The sequence below is a fragment of the Anomalospiza imberbis genome, chromosome 2, assembly GCF_031753505.1.
Source record: "Anomalospiza imberbis isolate Cuckoo-Finch-1a 21T00152 chromosome 2, ASM3175350v1, whole genome shotgun sequence".
In the NCBI taxonomy this organism is placed as follows: domain Eukaryota; kingdom Metazoa; phylum Chordata; class Aves; order Passeriformes; family Viduidae; genus Anomalospiza; species Anomalospiza imberbis.
Window position 1 is genome coordinate 83,074,876 of NC_089682.1, and position 25,002 is coordinate 83,099,877.

The following is a 25,002-nucleotide window of genomic DNA, read 5'->3' on the forward strand; positions in this document are numbered from 1 at the left end:
TAAACCAAGACTATTTACTCTTAAATCCTCACTGAAAGCAATACTTTCAGTGAGGCCATTCTTACATAACTGCCACTCCAGGGTTCTCAAAGCACAGGCTTCTGATGAGGACTTCTTTTCATGCTGAAATTTTATTATCTCTGTAAGTGCTGAAAAAATTGGACCTAAGTAGCAGTCAAGGAGTCCTTTGATGCTCCTGTTCATCTAAAAATACATGGGTTAAGCAAAAACTGCCTGCTGTTTGGAAATCTGTGCAAGATTTTCCTCCATATTCACCCCATTCATTTTAGCCCCTCTTGCCAAGTCCAAAGGGTTAAATTAAGCCACTGCCTGCTTTCTTCCAGTGCTCAGGTAAGTGTGCAAGGAGTACAAGCCTTCTGTTAGGCACAGCCCACAATAATGCTGCAGTGAAATTGCTTAGCAGAGGTTAACACCAAGAGCTGGAATCCCAGCACAGATAACCTCACAATCCAACCATACAACTGCTCCTCCAGCTTTTTCTTACTACCATCTAGGGAACAAATGCTCCATCTCCTCCAAGATGGCCAGAGACCCTCTCTGGAATTGCTGGGGTAGCACCAGACAGGTGGAAAATGGAGACTACTTGGACATAACAGAAAGTGTGGGAAAAGACTTCTTCACAGTGCAGCATGCAGGCTGGGGAAGCCATGACCACCACGCACAGTGCTAACAACAGCCACACTGTCTCCAGCAATGAACTTCTTAAGCCTTTGCCTGCAACTTCCCAGTAACACAGCCATCTCCACTCAACAAAAAATCCTCCTGCTACGCACCCGTTTAGTCACCTCAGAGGAAGAACCGCCACCCCAAAATTGCACATGGAAAACGTTCCCCACAGTTATGGCTCTGGGCCAGTCTGCTCCATCTTCCTGCTCTTCTCAGGGCAGCGCCAACCCCAGCTCCCTGCCAAAGCCAGACAACTTTCCTTTTCAGGGAAGCACAGCATTAGCAGCACATTACAAGACCTCAGCTTCATGCATAAAGATGGAAATGGAAGAGTGCAGAATGTAACAAATGCTATTTTACCTGGCACAGATGCTAATGATGAGCACATTAAGTTACCACATAGCACCACCTAACAAGAGGGGGGAAAACCAATCATCCCAAGAAAAGCCCAAATGACTCCAGAGTGGGAATCAATAGCTGCAACACTGGCTCCACTCTGAACAGCAGACAGCTTTTATCCTTTGGAATCCAAAAGAAATGGGGAATTTTCATGCTTGAAAGTGACTAATCTGTAAGCAATGCTTGAAAAGGTAGCAAAGCCTATTACCAAGCAGTGTACACCCCAAAAATCCCCACACATAAAAGTCCTGACACTTGGACTCTCATAATTTGCCTTGAGTAGTCCCAAAAGCCTCCATACGTTATGTGCAACTAGGTCTGATTATTCAAATCCTGTTGCCTAGTGTTAACTCTCAAAACTATATTTAAGCACCTAAGTAGGAATTACTACAGCTTTCTAAAGATCCTGAGCATCAAGAGCTCTTGTTAAGAGCTTACCCAAGTACTGGCCTCCTAATGAATCTGTTTAAACAATAACATTCACCTCATTCTTGGTGCGGTGAAATTCAGTACTTTCATGCACTCCTGAACCTCTTCCAGCAAGAGCTTGTGAGCGTCCTGTCTTTCATATCAAAACACAGACTACAGGCAAATACACAAGAGGAGCTATTTCTAAAATCCTGCACTGACTTCAAAGTCACTGTACCTTGTTTTAGAAGAGGCTTGAAAACAGCAGGACGCAGGCTGTGCGCTACAGTTTGGTAGAAATTTGGGAACAGTATTTCTTTAACAAAACATATCTGGGCATTGAACCAAAAATTAAAACTATCATAGTACCAAATGGAGATGTTTTGATATAATTCTCACTCTCTCCATTCCAAAGCCAGGAAGTCTCTAAAAATTTCTGCAAAACTTGAATCTTGCTGTTCTTACAGTCAGAAAGTCAAAAAGTTGCTTTTCCTTTCCACAGCCTGAGCCTTTCCTTTTGTCAGAAGGGCAAACTCACCTCCTGGAGATAAGCAGAACACAGCAAGAATATTCCAACTCATAGAAAAAGACCAACTCTTCATTTTGCCTTCTCTTTCATGTAACTATCATTTTAAAAATCAATTTGCTTACAAAGCTGGTGTTCTACCTTCAATCTGTAACGAATTCTGTATTAATCCTCCTTCCTGCTTGAGTTACAAGGAAATGTGAGAAAGAGACAGGAGTGTATTTATAGGGCCAATAGTTGCTAATGTGATTGGGGAGAACAAGGAAGAACACAAAATACAGGGCTGGAAATGCTCTGTAAATTTAACCAGCAAGAATCCTGAATTATGACTGAAGTAAAATACTTTGCAGTAGTTCAATAGCTACGAAGGACCATACACATTGAATTGGAATAAAGGATTATCTAGAACATATGAAGCTGCTTCAGCAGCATCACAGGACTAGACAGAAAATAGCAGTGGAATAATGTAATCTGTAGGCAACAACTCTCCTTGTCAGGAATGCCAAGTCCTCTTTCTAATCCTTCAGATGCACGAGATAAGGTCTCAGCTCCAAGCCAAGTCATTAAAAAACTGCCTGCTCTAGTGGAACAGCACTGTAGGGATTACTTGACATTCAGACCCTTTTTTAAACAATACGATGGGAAGTTAGTCAAAAGCTTCAGAATAGATGTATGGATGGCAGGAGAATAACTTCAGAATCATCGAATGGCTTGTGTTGGAGGGGGACCTTAGAGATTATCTAGTTCCAACCCCTCTTCCATGGGCAGGGACATTTTTCACCACACCAGGCTGCTCCAAACCCCATCAAATCTAGGCCTTTAACACTTCCAGGGATGGGGCATCCACAGCTTCTTTGGGAAACCTGTGCTAGTGCCTCACCATTCTCAAGGCAAAGAATGTCTCCCTAACATCTAATGTCAACCATCCCTCATAGAGCTTAAAGTCACTGTTGGTGGCACCAGTCCCAACAGCAAACCCTAAGGAATATCACCCTGTTGTTATTTTCTGTAACTCACCAGTGTTATGCTATGCACCCATCTCAGGAATACAACAGCCTTTCACTGAGCACATGAACCAAAAAGCATACCATTCAAATCACTTCATCATTACCAAAAACTTTAAAATGAACCAATAAATATAGTTAGTGAAAGGGGGGAGAAAGGATTAATACCATCCAAACACCAGTGTCGTTCATAAATTAGCAAAATGAAAGCATTTCAAGTTTTCCAAAACAGGAAAGATGATCCAACCTGCCAAGATACAGTCCAACTGTGAAGGGTGTAGGAAGTGGAATTAGGCCTAGGACTTTGTATCACTGAAAGACTAGTTTCAAATTTAGAATACAACAGTTCGATAAACTAAATTATAAATGCACATTCTACGAAAACCATACTTTTCAGTTTCTTCTTTTGCTGTCAAAAGTATCTACACACACAGGGACATGCACGTAAGAAAAGATGATCTTTGAGTTTATTGCTTAAAATACAACTTTCAGGCCACATGATCACTATGCACTGACACAACAATTCTTCATTTCAAGAGTAAGCACTTTCCCAAATCTCAAATCTCTTGAAGAAGTTCCTTCTTTTCCTCAAAATACTTCTGAAACCACTCAATATGTTCAACCTTCTGCTTAACACTAAGGTATGGGTTTTTTGAAAGCCCACAGACGACTAGTTCCATGAAGTGGCGGATAGGTCCTTCCTTGGGAAAGCCTTCAAGGTGTTTCTCCAGAAAGATATGTTCATGAAATTCAGCATCATCCTCCATCCCTAACAGAAAGACAAAGCAAAAAAGACAAAGTTATCATAATATAACAGCAAATTTAACAAAGTAAAAATAATATCATTTGAAAATAATCTTAAATTAGTAAAATTAATGGTTCTGCTTGCATTTCTAAGAATATGTAATATTTAAATCAATTTTCTGGTGAAATCTTGATAAAAGCCTGATGCTGGGGTGGAAGTAGGAGGAATAATTATAACCATAAATCAATCTTCTTACTAAATTCCGGTTTGTTAAATACTTGAAAATTTTGATTCATCATTGGTACCACCATGTAGATTGCAGGCACTTTCTTCATAAATTTTTAAAGAGAACACTGGTTACCTAAATTCTGCAGAGGATTAAAGAGTACAAACTAGTCTTGAACAAATAAGGCAACCTCATAAAGTATCAAATACTGAACAGTTAACAAACACATGTCCATTGCAAGTCATGCTTTTAACATCCTTTTGCTATCAAATGGGCACATAAATTTTTTTTTCTGACATTTTCTGAATGTGAGTGTATGATGATGTAAAAGTGTTGTGCATGCTTTTAAGTCATAGCCATCACCAAAGATGATGCATTCAAAAGCCTCCACAGGACATGGGACAAAGAATTACTGGAGATAGGGTAAATGTTTGTTCTTCATCTTGTGGATTTTTTTGCTGTTGTTCATACTGTGATGGTAGAGACTCAGAACACAAATTACTACATACAGAAAAAAGGCTGCCTCTGCTATTCCTACTTTTAAGGGAAAAAAACAAAAGGCAATCTGGGATTTGTAATGAAATATTTTTCTTCAGTTAGATATACATGCAAATTTTTATTTGATACCAATTGGCTTGCACCCTTAAATAAAAAACTGTTATTAGAGAAAAAAATTACACCACTTCAAGATGACAAAAATGAGAAGCATATACCATACACATGAATATGGTGTACATGTTTTTCTAAACTAGCTAATGTTTTTCTATCTTGTTTGATAAAATTAAATCAGGAGTATTAGAATGGAGGTAATTAAGCCACATAAGTTCTGGGCTTCCTTCTTTGGTAGAGCTTCTACAGTTTCAGAAAAAATGATGCACATCTCTGCGATGGAGAAGTCACTCAAATTGTATTTGTTAAGTTTGCATTACTTTTTTCCTGCTTTAAACTTAAAGTATTGCAATATCTGAAGGAGCTGAGAAATACCTATATTTTTCCTAGAAATGTGTGAGTGCATCAATACCACAGTTTTACACCACATTTATCTCCATTCTTGAAAAAAGAAAGCATGCTTCCTTCTTCAGAAGCTCTCTCCTTGTTCCTCTATTTGGAAAGTTAAAATAAAAAAAAACTGGTAATGTCAGTTTCAGAAAGTGTGTTTCTGCTGTGCTTGGAAAACTATGTCCACAGACAGAAGCAGTGATGATCCTTCCACTACGCCACCCATGCTGGCTTTCCCCCAGCAAGGGGAGGTAGAATCTTACTGTATCTGGATGCTACCAGTTGCTTTTTCAAACTAACAACCTTTTCAGACTTCCATACTTTTGGTGGTCTCAAAAATCCAAGAGAACTAAACCAAACAAACTCACTACTGAAAGAATCTGAATAATGCTGACAGTAAAATTTGGCCTTCTGGATGCTCTTCTTCTGGGGGCAGATACAGGGTACCAGGAAAGATTGTGCCTAATAAATAATATCACCAATTTTAATTTTTAACCCAAAATAAGCAATTTATAATCTCACAAAAATGCAGGTCAGAAATAAATATTACATTATGTATTCTGCTCTCCTGTTTGTCAAAGACTGCACATGGTTTGGGGACTAAGTGTTAAGTCCAATTATTTCAGTTAGACCACGTATTTCAGTCCTCAAAAAAGTAAAGTGTGCATCGCAGAAAAGGAGACCACAACTGTCCAAACCATCAGAGGCTGAAGCCGCTGGTGGGAACAGATTAGATGAGATAATGGCATCCCTTGCCCCTAGCAAGCCCAGACTCCTGCTGCAAGCCTGTCCTTTAGCCTCTCTTGTCCTCAGAAACGTAATTTGAAACAACATGCATGACAGAAGTCTGAAGTAGAGAATTTTCTTTTTCAACATCAAAACAAGAAGACACCTACTCTCAATATTCTATTTCCAAGCCCCTCCATGCTACAAAACAGAAAGTCTGGGGAATTTCTCTAGCTAAAACACTAATCCTTCCAAGACATGACCAACCTTGCCTTAAAGATGTCAATCCAAACACAGATATTCGTCCCTTATAGAGAGCATTACTGACAAGCTATAACGATGACTGAGTATTCAGATGTAGAGAAAAAATGTGTCTGTCCATGGCAGAGGGTTTGGACTAAATGATCTTTAAAGGTCCTTTTCAATACAAAGTATCCTATCCTTTTAGGATTTCTAGAATTACATCAATCATGCTCTTCAGTAGGTCCCTAGAACAGACCCAGAGATAGTAAAGAAACCCCAATACAATGGTTGTGTAACTCTGTCAGCTCTCTTGGCAAGATGATCCAATACTTCTCTGCTGGGAACAGCAGCTCAGCTAACCAGCAAATAGAACAGGATCTGGTGAACTTATGCCTGCAGAAGCCATCAGAGGCAACTGAGGAATTCGTTTTCTGAGACCTTCCTAGCACTTGTGCAGTAACAATCCCTGGCCCACCAAAAGCATTTGCTCCTCATAATGAGGTGCTAAGGCAGATTCGAACCTATAATCTGCTCTGTCCTTTTCAGCTTTGTGAGTCATTATGGCATAAATGCACAGAAATAATAAATGAGGCACAAATAAATGTCCTTCCCAACTTTTTGCCATGGCAATAATGGAGCAGCATTAAAGCTACTAAGAAGCAGAAGAGACAAGCAAAAAGGACTGAGAACAATGGCTTGTTAAACTGATAAAAATTAATCAGAGACTGTAATTTTCTGCCTAACAGTGACTTCAACTGCATTGGACAAGGGCAAGGGCATGCAGGTAAGAGCAAACAACAGGGCAGTAATGTGTGTGGGGGGAAGGCTGCTGCTGCCCACTGTTGCAAGCCAGTATGTCTAGCCACATCTTCAGATGTTCATACCAAAATAATTTCAAAAACCATGACCTCGCCCTGGTGCCACAAAGCACAGAACAGTGCCTTGGTGAAGCACTCTAATGAGAACACCAGAGATGCTCTGGAGCCAAGGAAAAGAGTTATAAGATGTTGTCCTTCTTTTTATATTTGGTTTAAAACGTTGAAAGCTTTCATAATGCTAGAAGTTGAGTATACATGCTTCCTCAACAGAAAATTTAATTGCATTTACATTCTTAAAGACACACGATTTTGGCATAGAAGAATAATCACACATTTCTCGATACAGAACAAGCTGAAGTAATCTCCTCCTATTGTGGGAAATGGCTGTTAAAAAACTGCAAAATTAACAGCAGAAAGGGGCATCTTTCTTTTGCAGAGAAAATGAAATTACAGCATGTTGATATACTCAGAGCAAGGCTCTCGAGCTTTTAACTGTGCTCTGACACACCTGAGGTGATTAACAGCCTGCGGCTGGCAGTCTGATAGGACGGAACTTACTGACTTGGTATTTCAACCTGAGAGGTGACAGGTTTTGGAAGGCTCCACTGGAATTTTCCACATGACTAGTCTTTGCGGACAAATCAATCAAGATTCTTGTTTTAACTATATGTAAAGACTCTTTGTCCGTTGGCTGCCCCATCCCAGACAGCGCGGTTCCAGCCGCACGGCTGCAACAGGGAAACCATTGCCCGCCAAAGACACTTTGTCAACTGACGGCCCCAGACAGCAGGGTTCCAGCCACATTACAACAACACAAAAACCATCGGCCACAGTGGTTTTAAGCTTGCAAAAACATGACTAGAGTATACTTGGATTTCTACATGATGGAACAGATCAATCCTGGGAGCAGTGATTAAATTCTGTGAAGAAAGTGCCAAATAGGATGAGAAAAAACATTAAGAAACAATGAAGCACATTATTCAATTTGCAACTCAGTATAGGACAGATTTTCAAAGACTTCCAGCTTCAGATACTAACCTGTTTTGCTCTCAGTGACTGAATCTTTACAAAGCAGTTCTGTTTGATGGGTTTAAAGTCTTTAAAAAAAACCCCAAAACCCACAGCCAAGCTCTCCCTGAAGTTATGAAGTCCCCTTTCCTATACTGCACACTTTGTGTAGTTGTTCTGCACTTCCTTAACATTCATTGTCTCTGCTGGCATAACTTCACACGGAGCTTTTTCTTTTTTTTATGGTAATAAAAGAAAATACTGTGCACAAAGATGCCTAATTAACATAGATGCCCAGGGTGAGTGAATATTGTGACTGTTTATTCTTATGAAACAGAAAGAACAAAGGGAGCAAACAACTGTTTAACATTTGGCCTGCCCAGATATAGAACTGGCAGATAGCTGTTTGGGATCTGTCAAGACACTTGATCCAAGAGCCACACCAAAGAACAGAATAAGCATTATAAAACACGTACAGCAGTTTTAAGATTCCCCAACTTCTGCTAGGAGCTTAATTTAAATAAGATGCAGAGTAAAAAGTATTATGTAAGAGACTTGAACAGCCTTTTGGTGTTAAACACATCAGGGTGGGAGGGAGGAGGGGAAGGAAGGAATCGTCCCCTTTTGGCAGCAGCCAGTCCTCAGATCAGCCAAACCACCTGCAAGACTTCACCTGAAGAGTGCCAGAATGAGTTCATCTGAAGCATCTCTGATCTGGGACAGTCGGGGAGTTATGTTCGTTTACTATCAAAAGCATGACTCACAGCTGAAACATTATGTTAAAATAGTCAAAGGTCAAACATGCTCTAATTTTCAGAGAAGATAAACTGAGACAGACAAAAAAAGCTCACATACCAACTTCATTGTCAATGGGGAACTCCCACAGTATTCCTTCTTTTGTCCACTGGATCATCTCCTCAAAACCATTTCGGGGAGGCTGTGCAGTTACTGCTGCAACTTCCTTTGCAAACTCCAGATCCCAAATTGTTGGTGAAGATACTAAAAAATAAGTTTTGTAAAGATCTGTCAGCAACCAAAGACAACAGCTAAGACAAAGTCCTTTAACATCAATCTTTACAGAGACTAATAACTTCAGCTGTGCAAATTTTTCTACCTTAGATACCAGCATCACCTTTCTCAAATGAAAATTCTCTGTTAACATAAAAGTTCATTAAGATCTCAAATGTCTGATGAAAATCTATTCTGAACGCCTAGGGGAATATTTTTTATGTCTTTCACAGTAAGAAATAATTTAAATTTTCCACAATCGTTCTCCAGTTTTGTCTTTCAAAAAATGTGGATACAGCAAATTCTGAACTTGACTGGTGCACTGTGCTAAAGGACACTTACTTCTACAGTAGTTTTCAGGTTCTTCACAACTACATCCTCCTTCAGGGAAACAAATCTACAAGGGATGGCGATTCCTTCCTCAATGCTCCTAAGTGTCCCAGTTTTTGTCGCTCAAGCTGAGAAACCATGATTTCTTACCCTTATCACATAGCTAAACAGTTTCTTTAGGGATGTATCTTTCCTGATGCCTTTTTTTTTTTTTTTTTCTTTTTAAACCAAAGTACACTCATATTGCAGCAGCTACTCTTCTTAAGGAGTTCCTGTCCCTCCACCCAGGAGAGCTGGTCATGAGCCCAGACTGATCCGCTTCGCTGAACTGAAGGGAACAAGCTGTTACCACAGGACAGGGAGGGACCTCTGGGAGTGCCCTGGGCTGCTGTCGAGTGAGCTGGCCTAAGCTGCATTCCCCTTTGTTTTCCTGTCTCCCTCTGTTATCAATTCATCCTAGGATCCTTGGAACACAGACCTTCATGTGAATTCGAATATTACAGTCCACTTGGAGTGGATCATAGCCAATAACCAATTATTTTACTACTTCTGAGTGTAAGTACTGGAGGCCAAAATATAATTTCATCTTTGGCTCAGTGGCTTACAACTCAACAGAATTAAAAAAAAAAAAAAAAAAAAATCCCCCCCCTCCTTTAAGAGAAAACACAATGAAATGGCAAACAGTATTTTTACATACAGAAAAGTGCTTTCAGATTTTTTTTTTTGTGTTAAATCGGAATATAATTATTCAAATTATTCCTTAAGAGGGAAATTTACAGAACTATATTACCAGGCTGAGTACTTTGATCTGAAGGCTGGAGGCAGGACTAAAACACAGCTACAAGACAACATGAGAAACCATACCAGAATGAAATTATTGTCCACATCATAAAGAAGCCAATAAATCCTCCAATAGAGGAAAGCAGAAGCCAATAAATCCTCTAATAGAGGAAAGCATTTTTCAATCTTATAGTAGAGGTGATGAAGATTATAATTTCACCTCATGAAACAGAAAATAATACTGGCATTTCACATTAACAGTTATGAAGAGTATTTTCAGGATGACAATTTCCTTTCCAGTTAACATTCAAGTTTTCAAAGTCAATACACAAAACTTGCTTTTCTGTTATGTATAAAAAAAAATTAACCCATTATCCTCCTCTAATATGAGCCAAGACATTGAAAACAAATGAATCAAGGTATCAAGTATCACACTGGTATTTCCCAAGATTAATGCCCAAAAATTGTTTGTCATCAGGCTTAGTCAGTAAGCCAAGCAGCCAATCAGCATCCTGGTCTAGAATATACTGTAGATTTCCTCAAGGCTACCTGGAATCAAACAAGGAAACACCATACAAAAAAGATGACAGAAGCTCACTTCTTAACATCTAATTACAAATACAATGAAGTCCACTTGCTCTCTAAAACAATTTGTACACATTCCAATTTTATGTTTAAAAAAAAAAGTGTAACTCAGCTTTTACCTGGGGTGACCACTTTGAGCCACTGTGTCTGCGTTCTGTTCATGTGAAAAAGAAATCTTATATTCTCACCATTTTACCTGAGTGAATTTGATTCAACTCAAAATACATTTTTTCAACACTGCTTTTGTTAAGACAGCTAAAAACAAACACTACATCATTCATTATGGTTTTCACATGTAAAATGGACCAATTTTAATAGTATCGGCAATCTTAAAAAACAGCAAACTGAATCCCATTCTAATAAACAGCTTTCATAGAGATGGCTGTATTTAGAAAGTTCACAGCTGCTTGAAAATATGCAAAAGGCACTATTTAACATTTTACAAAAAAAAATTTAAGTAATCAAATCAATACCTCCCTGCAGTTTCAAGTGTAAAAAAAAAGATAAAAAACTACTCAGCTAGAATCTGGCAAAAACTTACAGTCCTACTCTTGAAACAAAAACAAATACTCATCATTTTGTAAGATTTTAGACAGGAGTACTATTTCTTTTGCTGCTGCTAACTTTATGTAAATGTCTAAGTCACTACACTAGACTAAAGTCTGTTTTTTAAAAGGGCTTCAGAATAGCTGAAGAAAAACAGCATTTTAAAGATCAATACTAACAATGCAGTCTCACTGTTCACAAAGAAAAGTGAGGGACAGAGTTCTTTACATGACTTGCCCATATTCCCACACTCTTGGCCAAAGCCAGCCTGTACTAAAGCCTAGTCTTCATGAGTGAAAGCTATCCCTGTTAGGCAGCATTAAGACTGTTCCCACACAGCTGTGCCATTCAGTGAATATGAAGGTGGGTCACACCTGTTTTGAATTTCGTTTTGGTATCTTTTTTTTCTCACATGAATTTTGGCATGTATATTTAGTGGACAAGGAATTGGTTGGGTGGTCACATCCAGATGGTCCAGTGCTTGTGGACCATTCCAGGTGTCAATCCAGACCATGCATTCAAATGGTCAAAAGCTCAACATCTGGATGGAGATCAGTGACAAAGTTGTGTTGCTCAGGAATCCATTCTGAGACCAGTATTGTTCAGTGTCTTCATCAACACCACAGACAGTGGGGTTGAGTGCACCCTCAGCACATTTGCAAGTGACACCAAGCTGAGTGGTGCAGTTGACACACATGAAGAACAGGATGCCAGAGGAACCTGGGCAAACTCAAGGAAGTGGCCTCATGGGAACCTCATAAGGTTCAACAAGGCCAAGTGCAAGTTGCTGCACCTGGCTTGAGGCAACCTCCAGCATCTACACAGGCTCATGAATGGACAGAGAGCAGTCCTGCCAAGGAGGATTTAGGGACACTGGTGGATAAAAAACTGGACATGAGCCAACAATGTGCATTCACAGCCCAGAAAGTGAACTAGAATCATAAAACGAAGTGTGGCCAACAGGTTGAGAGAAGAGATTCTTCGCCTCTGCTCTCATGAGACCCCACCTGAAATGCTGCAACCAGCTCTGGGGTCCTCAGTCACAGGAATGACATGGACCTCTTGGAGCTGGTCCAGAGGAGGGCTATGAAGTTGATTAGAGGGATGGAATTTCCCTCCTAAGAGGAAAGGTTGAGAGAGCTGTGATTGTTCCTTATGGAAAACAGAAGGCTCTGGGCTGACTTTATCCAATCTTTTCAATACTTAAGGGGAGCTTTTAAGAAAGATGAAGACATAAATTTTTGTAGGGCCCATTGCAAAAGGACGAGAAGCAGTGGTTTTAAACCAGAAGAGGGCAGATCGAGACTAGACAAAATGAATAAATTCTTTCAAATGAGGGTGGTGGAAACAGGTTGTCCAGAGGGGTGGTAGATGCCCCATCTCTGGAAACATTCAAGGTCAGGCTGGGTGGGGCTCTGAGCAACCTGATCTAGTGGAAGAAGTATCTGCTCATTGCAGGAGGGTTGGAACCAGATAACCTCTAAAGATCCCTTCCAACCCAAACTTCCAATGATTCTAAATATATATGAAGAACTTCACAATACGTGAAGCAAGGTGTCTTTTGTCAGTTGCCAATGGGCTCTTTCCAGCTCCATCTGGAAAGCTAAACAAAATAAGGCAACACAGCAATCCAGCGTGCAGTCTTGGGTTACTACTACTGTGCTTATACTTAGTCACCTGCAGGGCATGCTTGTTTCCTTGGGATCACAGCCTCACATTTCCTTGCAACTTGACCAAATAAGCTGGAGCCAACACACCCATCCTCCAGGGTGGCTTTACACTCACAGAATTAAGAATGACCTTTGTGACAAAAAGCCAGTTATACCCTTCAAGTTCACTAACAGAGTGCCCTGATCAGCACAGAAAACATTTCATTACACTGCATGGAAGCTTCACTTGGTAAAAATGAGAGCTACATCAAAGCAGTCATTTATCAGGCTGAAAGCAGAAAGTGAGCAGGTCATGTCTCCTCACAAAAACAAATCTCTTGATATTCTAAAAATGCAGAACCTAGCCTCACTGCATTTTTCATTACTGAATTTCCACTAACCTGTTTTCAGTGCATGCTCTGGTTCTGTAGAAGCCTTAGTGAATATATTAAGCCTCTTTCCTACTTTGAGACTTCTATAAACAAAAAAAGAAAACCAATATTTAGTATTTCACAACACCTTACAACATTGCCAGATAAATTAAAAAGCACAAAATATTTTCATGAACTAACACATCTCTGGAGACAAAAAAAAAGATAGTGACTCTCACTAAATCTTCAGGCTTTTAATCAGAGAATGTTTATGGCTTTACTATGTGTCTTTATCAGAGCCTCTCAAAACATTTCCATGTGAAAGAAGGAGCATAAATCAAGCACTATATCTGCAGTTAATTTTAACTGGAATATTTAGGAATCTTAACAAAGGTAAACAGTATCAAACCACAGTACTTAAGTGATTTTACAAAGTTGCGACTATGAAGACTTGGGTTTTTTCCCTGTAAAAAAAAATATTGCACAATTCAGGAACAGAAAAAGCAACAGCTAAATCAAATAATTCCTGCTTTATGACATAAATAGCCCTTTTGGAAGATCACACAGCCACTTTCTCTGCCATACGGCAAACAGTCAGAATATATCCATATGATATATTTTCAATAGCATCACCCTGGTGCTCACTCTTCTGAATATACAAGTATTTCACTCTGACCATCTATTTTCAATCACATTTATAATTACCATAAGCTTATAGTAAAAAAAAAATTTAAAAATACAAGAGTTCAACAAGTAATTGAATTCTTACAGATGAAAACAACAAAAACCCAATGTCTTTAGAGTCAATTATGTTTTTAATCATATTATCTTCCAGGTTTCCTCTGAAATTCTAACAGTTCTTTCATCTTGTTATTACATATCCATTGTTACCCTGGCAAGATTTAATCTTTCTGACCTTAAAATTCTACCCTTCTGGATTTACTGGACATTTCTAATGGCCTCAACTACTTCTGCAAACCTGCTCTTTTCATATTAGTTTTTAGTGAGGAAATTACCCTGGATCTATTTCAGCACAGAACAATCTAGTTACAGAGCCTTAAAAGAATGTTGATTCAGGATTATATTTTCCTATCTGTGTGTAACTCCCAATGACAACGGCCAAAGATACATGCATGTGTTGGAAGAAAGTTTATTTTAAAATTACAAGTTTAAATTACTATAACGCAACATCGCTCATTTCATTGCAACATACTAACTTGACTTAAATTTAGGTATTCTTCCTAACCCAATCTTTTCCTTCTATCAGTTGATAAGCAACTCCATTAGATATTCAGGTATGCAGGAGGGATCTTAGGCCTGAAACTGGAGAAAGTTTACTCACTACAGGGATTTTAAAAACTATTTTAAGGTACTGTTTCTGAAGTTACATACCAAGCACAGTCTCACCACACTAAGAATACTGTACATCTACCCAGCCAGGAACTCATCCTTTTCTTTTCCTTTGTTACCCAAATTCTGTCTTCACCATGATCTATCTAAACACAAATTATTCCCTCAATTTTCAGGCCCTAACCCCCAAAAATGGGGATTAATTTGCAAAGTAAATTAAATACAAGAGAAGTTAAACTAACTAAAAACTGCTGGGGAAAGAATACATGGAGAAGGAATGCAATGATGAGCTGCCATGGGAAAATCCAAAGACTACAGGCAAAAAAAGCACAGCTTACAGGAGTAAACCAAAAATATAAGAGCACTCCTTATTTCACAAAAAACAGAGTGGCCACATAATACAGCAGCAAAATAAACTTAAGGACTACCCTGATAACAAAGAAATCAAGTACCGAATGAGGTGGTAATACGTAAATAAATAGACCAACTTTAATATATCTTTAAAATCCCAACATCATGGATGAAACTTTTCTAATCACAGATTATCAAATTTTGTAGAGGAGGAAAGCAAGCTTTCAAAACCTCAATTTCCCAAGAAGTTAAGAAAGGGACATAATATTGTATTATGCATAGGTGAAAATATTTTAAACTAGTTAAAACAAGAACAATTACATTTCAGCACCAAGTATGCTTAATTTTCTAAAATGTAATATTTAAAAATTGCACATTATTTGATTAGCTGGTTGCTATTAACTATCTTGTTCTCACAATTTATTTCAATGTTAACAGTACTTTTCTTGAAGAATATTTAAGTAATTTCTTTAAGCTCTGAAGTATTACAACATTAATATGTACAAGAAATTTAAGAATATTATCCATTAGTAACTGCATGCTCATTCCATTGGAAGTGAACACCACAAAAATACCTTCTGGAGTCCATAGACTGAGCTGATGATCTTTCAGGCCTGATTCTTTGACCATCCTCATCCAACTGCAAGGAAATGCGACCGGATATCCTCGCACCCCACTGGGCTGGGGACTGCCTTTTAACTGTCATTTCTGAAATAACGTTGCTGAAATGAAAAACATGAAATGTAAAAACTCAACAGATTGACAAAGCAAGGAAGTTTGTCATATGTATTAACTAGAAACTCTATTTCAACTGGTTTCATAAGCTTCTTTGAGACAGAATTATACATTCCTCAAAAAATACACCCATCTTTAATCCATCAAACATTGAAGGCTGTTGTTTCAAACCATTTGCTACATCCTATGTATAAAAGTGCTATTTTAGCCTATTAAATCTATGGTGAATTAATTCTTTTAAATTATTTCATTTTCAACTAAAATAAAAAATCATATCTGTATATCAATATTCACAGAGTGTACTAGGCATGTTTTGCTTAAGCAAATGGGGAATTTCTCTGGATATAAAAAAATAGGTTGAAATAGGGTGGTAAAAATCACCATTTTTTTGGACAGGAACCAACACTGCCCAGGGACAGAGCTGTGCTGCTGCAGACCAAAGGGAAGCTTGCCTTCACACATCAGCTGACATGGGCCAATCATGCCACCCTAATAAGTAGGTCACCTTTCCTGATCCACTGCAATCTGTTGCATTGCATAATCATATTACAGCATTAACAGACCACATCTTCCTTCGTCATTCTGGAGTGAAAAATCATACGTGAAGAGCAAACGCTCCAGTCTCCTCCAGCACCATACGCAGCTCGTTCTGATCACACAGGGCAAATCACAGCCCCCTTCTGCCCTGCCCGTGAGCTCCTTTCACTGGCAACTCCATTGGCTGGGAAAGGCCAAGCTGGTAACTCTTTCTCACAGCCTCCTCTCCACCCAACCACTTCCAATCACACACAGCCATCCCAAATTGCAGCACTTAATACAAAAATATGGTCTCAAAAACTAAAAATAGGCCAAGTCAAAAATATTGCATTACCCATTTTATGAAAATCCCAATGAAATTCAAACTATGCTTTTGGCAGCTTAAGTCAAAAGAGATTTTACTGACAAGAAAAAACTACTTCTGGAAAATTGTAAAAGGTAATTGCCAGAGAAACACAGCATGATTTCTCTTCAGTCTCAGATGTGGTTTCAAATGGCAGAACAAGAATAGCATAGCTCTTCCAGTACCTACTCTGAAAAAAAGGCATCTGAAAAAAAATTTGAAATAATTTCATTTTAATTTAAAATAAAAAGCGATCTCAGATTAGTTGCATATCTCACATTTGAAGTGGCTACTGGCATTAGTGAGCTGGTGTTGGGCCAGAGGCTTGACACACGAGGGTCAAAAGGACATAATTCCTAAGGTCAGCCACACACAGCCCAGCCCAACAGCTTGACTCAGCTGTGACCTAAAAGGCTGGTGCTTTCCCATGCTTCAGGGAAGACAGGATTGCCCAGAGAAGCTCTCTTTCCTGACTTACTTGCAGTTTTGCCCTGTAGCTGTGGAAAGATTACACTACCGAGCTATCAGAACACAGTCAATGGTACCATGTTCCTCACTAGGAAATCCTAATGTCACCCCACCATTGGCATATGAACATTTCTGGCAGCAACATTCATCACTCCATGATGAAAAGTGCACCTGTACTAACAAAACCAGAACCACAAAGATTTTTTTAATGCCTTTTGAAGCAAAAAAATATTGGTTTAAAAAGTCATACTCCAACCCTAGTGTACCCATAGTGGTTAGATATTATATATTTCCTCATTCCAACACAACATTAAAAACTGAAGTTCCTACATACACCTGCCTTCCAGAGATGGGAATTAGTAGGACTTTTGTAACAACCACAGACTCTCTCTCTTTCCTGATTATCAGCCAATAATTATAATACTTAAAATGGAGACCCAAAGAGCTTTGGACATATTCTAGCCAAAGCCCTGAATTACTTTTCTAGTTCATCCAAAACAGGAGCTGAAATCGTAGGGCTGCAGATTTTATTTTGGTGCAGTGCTGTTGTGATTTCAATTGAGTGAAACTTCAGCCCACATTGAGGAAAATAAACTCCTGTATCGTTAATATTTTCCCCTCCTAGTGAATGCCCTGTCCCCATGCTTTCTACAAGGTGATGACATGACTGCATACAACAGTGACCTCTGGAGGTCTTGCCACAATCCTGGTAAAAAAAAAAATTGCAAAAAAGATCTGGACAACATACAACAAATTTCATATTATAAATCACAATAGCAATATTCAGTTTTTTGCAGTTCAGCACTATGTAGCTCTACTGCTTGTGAAAGTATCTTGCTTTTAAATATTGTAAATAATTGAGGAATATATACTGGCTTTTAAAATATGTAAGTATTTTGAATGCAAAACCTTTACAGGAAAAAAAAGGGAAAGTTAAATTGCATATACTCTCTTATTGTCAAATAAAACTCAACACAAAATAATCATGCATGAACAGAAATGAATGGTTTCTAATATATTAAAAACATCTTCACGCATTGTGTGGATTGAGGTATCACGGAGCACAAATCACACCAAATCAAGTCTGAGGCTGCTGGGCTTGGTAAAATCAACATTTTTTAAACATTAGTCAGAAACCTGGGAGTACTGTATTTATCTCAAAGAACTAAGAGGTCCATACTAACTCTAAAAGGTTACTATAACCAAGTTTTTTGTCATGAAAATCAGCACAAATTGCTGGTCTTTCTTGAAAACTCACCCACTGATAAAGAGTTTCTGCTACCTAACTCTTAAAGAAGAAAACTAAAACTTTTCCACAAATGGCGGCAGCAGGAGGAGTGTATTTGCTGGGAGAAACAAGTTAGGTCACAAAGCTGCCTCAGGGAATAGAACTTGCCAACTCAGAGTACAGCAAGCCAGCCACGACATTCCAAAAAGGCTGGTTCTGGTTGAGGAAAATGCATTTTTCTAATGATAGTGCTTCATCCACAAGCATGTCATAAAATAATGTAATATCGCATCTTAACCCACCAATCAAAAATAGAGAGGCTCTATATAGCTGCAGCTTTTAAATTTCTGAAGAATTTAAACTCTCTTTCAAGAGGAAAAAACATTTTTGCTTTGACTATGACTTCCTTAGTCATTGTCTTTCTTCCACTGCAACCAGAGCTGGGTCAGTGTTTCAGGGAAAGTGCCATAGGTGATGAGAGAAAGAGAGTCTGTGACACCAGCAGCAGAGAAACCACACCTAGACAAGAGCATGGTCACCCTGAGGAAGGGAGACTGGCACATTCCAGGTTGGGCCCTGCACGGGTTAGCTCACTGAGTATTTCTGTGGTCCTCCAGCATCTTGGATACTCAAGAAGGTTTGAATTACATTTAAATTGGTCACCGACAGCCCATGCCACTGTTAAGACATTTGTGTACTGTACCCTCCTAAAGAACCCTGTGACAGAGAGGGAAGGAGCTCCCTGGTAATTAACAGTTTAATGACCATATGCTCTATATAAACAGTCCTTATATCTGAAGAACAGATATTTTGCTTAACGAAGTTATTCACTGAGCACTGTACACCCTAGTCTGTGCAATCATCTAACTCAACCTGTTTGCAAGCATCTGTCTCTTTTCTTCCTTAATTTCTACTCAGGCAGACATCAGCCACAGACAACATTAACTCTTTTTGCAGAACACTGACAATCACTCCAGCAGATCCTTTAATGATACCTACAAGTAGAAATACATGTAACCTACAGATGATAATAGATAGGTCAAGCTTAGATCCTGGGTTGGGCAAATTCATTTTCACAGAATAAAACTAAGATAAGCAGCTTGCAGTTCGCACTGCTAACAGACATAAAGAAAAGTTTCACACTCGTATTTTGGTAAAGATCCAATTTTCTGTTGTTCAGCACTTCACCTGGATTTAATGCCTAATTTTCTGAATAGTTATTTGAATACTAGCTGAAAAAAAAAAATTGCCTTTAACTATCATCCAAAAGAGCCGTATGCATAACTGTTTGAGTTTCCAAACAAATGTTTCTCATCTGTTTGAAAGCCACACTGGAAACAGAGTTAAGCCAAGAGATGAGTTTCATGCGTTGACTGGAAAGTTTTAAAAGGAAGGGTGGGGCTATAAACAGAGCTGCTCTAGTTCAGCTCTGCAGAGCTGTCATGAAAATTCACCAGTCCAGACAGAACGTCTGAAACATCTACAAATCCATCCATTGTGTGAGAATTCTGGAAACTTGTGCCAAAAAAAAAAAAAAAAAAAAAAAAAAAAACCCAAAAAAACCAAAACAAACCCACACCAAACTCACAAAAAGAGCTGTTATTTTGCTAGCCTGTCCAAGAAAGCAATGATCCTGGGCATGAAAGCAATTCTGTTTCTGCAAAACCGCTTTAGAAAGATGACGGCAAAATGTAGAGGGTTTGGTATAACCAGATCAATAATGTTGCCAATATTCATTAATCCTAAGGATAAACTGTCCAAAGGTATCTTTTAAGGGCACCTTTCCAACACAGAAGGCAGTCACCTTTAGGATGACATTGCAAAATAGGAATTTCTAACGTAATTGAGAAAAACAATCAATACACAGACCGTAGGTTAATTGTTCCCCCTTTCTTCTGTTTATCTGTGGTTTCTTCATGTCTTCTTAGTTGTGCAAGGAGTTCTGATTCTGTCTGTTTCTTGTTGTGTGGAAGGGAAGATGCAACTGCAGAAGCAGCCTTCACCAGTTCTGGATTTAAAGGCTTGTCTCTGTAAACAGAGACACAACAGATACAGAAACAAAACAAAACAAACAAAAAAAAAGCACCTTTAATATATTTAAATTGTCATTTCTGTACTGCCATTTTATATCTTAATAACTCAGAAGCTAGTCAGATATTTTCCCAAATGGGGGCGGCCTGTGGGACAGGCAGGTTTGCCGTATATTGCTCTAATTATCAAATGCTGAAGGACTCTGACAAGCTCGTTCCCCAGCCTGGGGAAATGGCAGCCCTGTGCCACTGCACAGCCCCTCGGACATACAGCTTGGAGACCACTGGCAGCACAGACCTGTGGGATGATAAATATGGTGTAACACATTGTGGACAGGAGCAGGTCCAAAGACTCAAAAATCATGATGCCATTCTTAATTTTTTTTTTTACCTTTTCCTCAGTTTTGCTGTATTTTATCTGAACAGTATTTCCCTTCTCCCATTAAAATAACTTTCCACAGGCAGGTGCTAGTGCTACCTTTCCACAATCTCAGTGTAGAAAAAGGCAGCATGAGGTTGACAGCACACAGCATCTTTTGCTCAGATTATCCCCTGTGATTTACTCCAGTCTACAACTCTGCACCACACTCCCTTACAAGATTCTTTTCTACTGTTGGAAATGGTTTATTTTGTCGTAAATAATGGAGAAAGTAAGTTTAAATAAGGATAAAACAGGCTAAGAAAAGTTTGTTGTACTTTACCGTTGGGTGTCTTCTGTAACTCCCTGAGGCACAGAACCTTCACTGTCCAGGCCTTTCAGCTTGTTCACGGCTTGCTTCTTGCTCTCCTTGGCTTTTAATTGTTGGAGTTTCTTCCTGTAGGTCACTTCCACTTTCATATTACCAATAATGTCTAACAGCTGCTGCTTTGGTGTTTCTGCTCCATCCTCCTGCCTCTTTGCTGCCCCTTCAGGTGTGCTGTCTTTGGAAGCAGCAGATTTATCTTTGTCTTTAGAAAGCACACTGCATGTGCTGAAGAGTTCCTGTTTGCTAGATGATATACAAAGTTAGGAAGCAGAAGTTAAAAACAGGGTCCAAGGCTGAATTTTGTAAACGTACCAAAAACCCCAAAACAACAGTTACAACTGTCTGGGCCCAACTGAGTGCAACCAGAGTATGTTAAGTATGTGTCAAACATGTACCTTTTGACAAGGGCTGGGACACTATTTCAAGCTCTTGATTACTTATTATTTCCTTATCACAAATACAAAGTAAGCAACTTTACACACCATTTATTTGTGGAGGAAATAATATAAGAACTTAGAACTTTTAAAGTATTTCTGCATCAGGTAGCAGAGAGAGTTTGAATTTACTGGTACCTGATACTTAAATTCATTGGTACTATAGAAAACTCACCAAAACTCTTAATATGAGTCAATGAAGAGACCACTCCCTGAAAAAAAGACTGTACACACACACATAACTTCACAAATCACACTTGTGGCACTACTACAGATCACATTCCCCTACTCTGCAACATGGATTCTGCTGCAAATTAACCCAGAAACAAAAAGGAAAGTTATCTGGGTTATACCTCCTCTGCTTAGTTTAGCACACCACTGCAAAGAAGCTGAAACTGACACAGTGCAGCTGAGGATGTGAAGCCAGGGACAGCAGGAGCTGCTCAGAAGATTCTGCAACACAGACACTAATGCATTCTCTAGAAAAACTATCATAAAATTCAAAGAGCTGTTCTCTATAACATTCTAAAATGCAGTGTTTAAACCTTCACATTCACACCTACTTACTTTGTTTAAAAATCACTCTCAAGTTACAGAAATAAAAAAATAAATATTTATTTTTATTCAAAATAAAAAAACTTCAACAGATCTTAAAACACTTCCACAAATCTGAAGGAATTGTGGCATACCTCTCCTCCTCACACACATCTCTCTTTGGACAAAAAAGGAAAATCTGCCAGTTTCAGCAGGTACTGCATCACACTTCGGTCACTCTGCACTTGATAAACTGTCAGCATTAAACTCTAAATTTCAATGTTAAGAAGCAACAGGAAAATTTATGGAAAGCTTCAGAACCTCATTACTGGAAAGATGGTATAAGCCCTGCTGTTTTACACTGCACTGCTCCTCACAGGTCCTTAACAAACTCCTTTTTTGCTAATTCAGGTGGCATGCTCCTTAAAACTATGTAACCATTCAGAAACCACAGAATCAGAATGCTAAAAGGTTGGAAGGGACCTTAAAGATCCCCTAACCCCCAACATCCCCTGCCATAGGCATGGTCACGTCCCACTAGACTGGGTCACTCAAGGCCTTGAACACTGCCAGGGCTGGGGCATCCACAGCCTCCCTGGGCAGTCTGTTCAGCACTTCACAACCCTCAAGCCTTACCTTAGCCTGCAGCAGCAGAAAAGCACAGCAAGGCTGAAAGGCCCAGGCACTTAAAGCCAGCAGCACACTGCAGTTTGCATCCCTGTATTTCACCTACCATCCAGTTTGCCTTCTGCTGGGGACCTTGACCTCGGAAAGCACAGATACCAAAGAACCCGAGCTGCTTTGTACATGAGGCCATCACAGCATCGCTGCTTGTTCAAAAATATCGAGTAGTTTTCAAATTAAAAAAAAAAAAATAAATGAACGCACAATTCAGCTGTCATTAAAAGCAGCTTAAAATATTTAAGCAAAAACGAACAACTCCCAAACACAGGTCTTAGCCCGTACTTTGTGCAGAAACAACAACGCCCAACAGGCAGCGCCGCTCTGCTGATACAGAGTGCAAAATTACGGCCAGGTCACACACGCGGATCATTCAAACCGCTGCAAGATGGGAAGGACGGCAAGGACAGCAACACGAGAAGCAGGGCCCACGCCACTCCCCTCCGCCCGACTCCATTCCCCGCTGCCTTCTGCCCACCGGTGTCACCGCCACCCAGCCCCGGTAGGACAGGAGAGCCCCGTCGCTCTGGAGGCCGCGCCCTGGGGCACGGCACGGCCCGGCTTCACGGCAATGCCGGCCGGCGCCGGCCCCGTCCGCCAGGTGAGGGTGCAGGGAGGCCGGTACCTGCGGGCCCTGCCGTGCGGCCGCGCCGCCGCCCCGAGCAGCCGCGCCGCCAGGCCGCGGCCGCCCCGCACGCGGCCCCACATCGCGGCACCGCCACCGCCGCCTGCGGCCCGCGCTCCTCGGCCCGCCGGCCGGCCGGCAACACCAGCCGCGCACGGGCGTTCCGCGCAGCAGCGTTCCGCCCGGCCCCGCCCCGCAGCCGCCCCCGGCAAAGCCCTCCCGGCCGGGACGTTCCCTGGCAGCTTGGCTCCTCGCGAAGAGAGCACTGCCGGCAGCTCAGGGAAGTGATCCTGCTCTGCTCAGCCCTGCTGAGGCCACATCTGGAGTGTCGTGCCCAGCTCTGGGCTCCTCCGTGCAAGAAAGACATTAAGTTAAGGCTCACATCTTTCTGAAACATGCTTCAAAAATGTCCCCAAGCCTTCACTTCATCTAGCCTGGAAAGGCCAGCACTGCCCCATCTCTTGCAGCTGACTGTAGTACATCAGGACACACACCATCGTCACCTGCAGAAGGCCTTACCTGCAGAAGCCATCTCACTCTTCCTCCATGTGGAACTGTCCTGCCTGACCCAGCTCTCCAAACAGTCTAACAACATCCACTGCAGGGTGCTGAGGGAGTTCTGATGTTTCTGCAGCCCTGTTCTGGGACAACACTTGCCATGAACTGCCATTCATCCTCCTGGACAATGAGGATTTCCATATGAATTAGGAAATGCAAACTGGCTTTCAGGGGGCAGATGATTTGCCTGTGGTTGGCTGGAGATGGTGTAGGGCCCAAGAGATATCCTTGGACTGCAGAACGGACAGAAACACAGCCTGCAAGGGAACCCTTTCCTCTCCCGCCTCAGACAAGTTTCCATGGTATCCCCCTGTCAGCTTCCCAGAGGTTACCCATCCCTCCATGCCAAAATACTCCGTTGACGAGGAGCTGTGACGCTCTGTCACACAGTGGGCCATCCTGTCCCAAAGCCAATCACACATACCCCAAGCCAGATCCCTTGAGTGCCAGAAAGCGCTTCCACATTCCTGTAAAGCTCTTACGAGTTAAGGTCTCTGCACACACGTCCTATTTCTGTCACGCCTAAATCATTGAGAAGGGGAAGCTTGAGGTTAAACTCCCGATAAAATGATACCTCATGTTAGGAGAGTCTCTCGGGAGTCATGGCAGCTCTTCCATGGTCTCCCTACACACACCAAGTGTTGTTACTTCAGGGTATGCAATTCCTACATAAATTCTTCCTTAAAACAAAACAAGTGCTCCACAACAGCACGGTGCCTGGACAAGCAGGGTTTGGCTGAGCAGCCACGGGTGCGGGCAGCACAAAACGCCACGTGGTGGCGATATGCTCGTGGAAGTGCCGCATTCCAAGGCTATAAAAGCTCCCAGGCTTTTTCAAGCGCTGTCGCCGTCTCCATATTTTCTACAGGGACCAGATAAGAGCAGCCAGGCCTGGTGGAGTTCTCGAGGAACGTGGAAGGAGCACCCTGAGATGCTCAAGGCCTGATGTTTCAGCTGGCAAACGGGTGTGGCAGGCAGCAGGTGGTTTAATGGCACCTCAAGCACAAGCTTCACCGCATTAGGGGTTTAGATGGCTTTCACCAGCTGCGTCTTCCAACAGTGCTGCAGTCCTGCTAAACAAGAAGCCAGCACACAGGTCAAAATTCTTTGCAATGAAACAGTAATCTTTAAGTATTGCGGATTATTTGGGATGCATAATTAACTCCAAATCACTAATTACAACAGACTCAGCAATATTTTTTTTTCATTAAAGAAATTACAATTCAATTTCTAAAACCATTTATAACCTCGGCTGTTCTTTCTTAACACTTGCCACACCTGGAGTACTGCATCCACCTCTGGGGTCATGAGCACAGGAAGGACA

The 25,002-nt window shown here is 40.6% G+C and overlaps 1 protein-coding gene across 1 annotated transcript; it reads right to left on the reverse strand.

Annotated features, from left to right (window-relative positions):
- Positions 1–3,469: 3,469 nt before the first annotated feature.
- MRPS31 (mitochondrial ribosomal protein S31) lies at positions 3,470–23,217 on the reverse strand. Its single transcript, XM_068182076.1, has 7 exons — positions 23,121–23,217; positions 20,802–21,089; positions 19,940–20,098; positions 15,335–15,481; positions 13,089–13,162; positions 8,645–8,788; positions 3,470–3,793 (listed from the first exon to the last, which is right to left on the reverse strand). Exons 1-7 carry the CDS (start codon positions 23,201–23,203, stop codon positions 3,582–3,584), a joined length of 1,107 nt encoding a protein of 368 aa, XP_068038177.1. The 5' UTR covers positions 23,204–23,217; the 3' UTR covers positions 3,470–3,581.
- Between the last annotated feature and the right edge of the window lie 1,785 nt (positions 23,218–25,002).

Bases quoted from the DNA above. Each gene is read 5' to 3' on its own strand.
- MRPS31 (XM_068182076.1), bottom strand. From the start codon at position 23,203: ATGTGGGGCCGCGTGCGGGGCGGCCGCGGCCTGGCGGCGCGGCTGCTC. The intron at 20,099-20,801 runs GTAAAGTACAAC...CTCTGTTTACAG, and splicing joins GTTACAGAAGACACCCAACG to AGACAAGCCTTTAAATCCAG. The intron at 3,794-8,644 runs GTATGTGAGCTT...TCTTTCTGTTAG, and splicing joins CCCCATTGACAATGAAGTTG to GGATGGAGGATGATGCTGAA.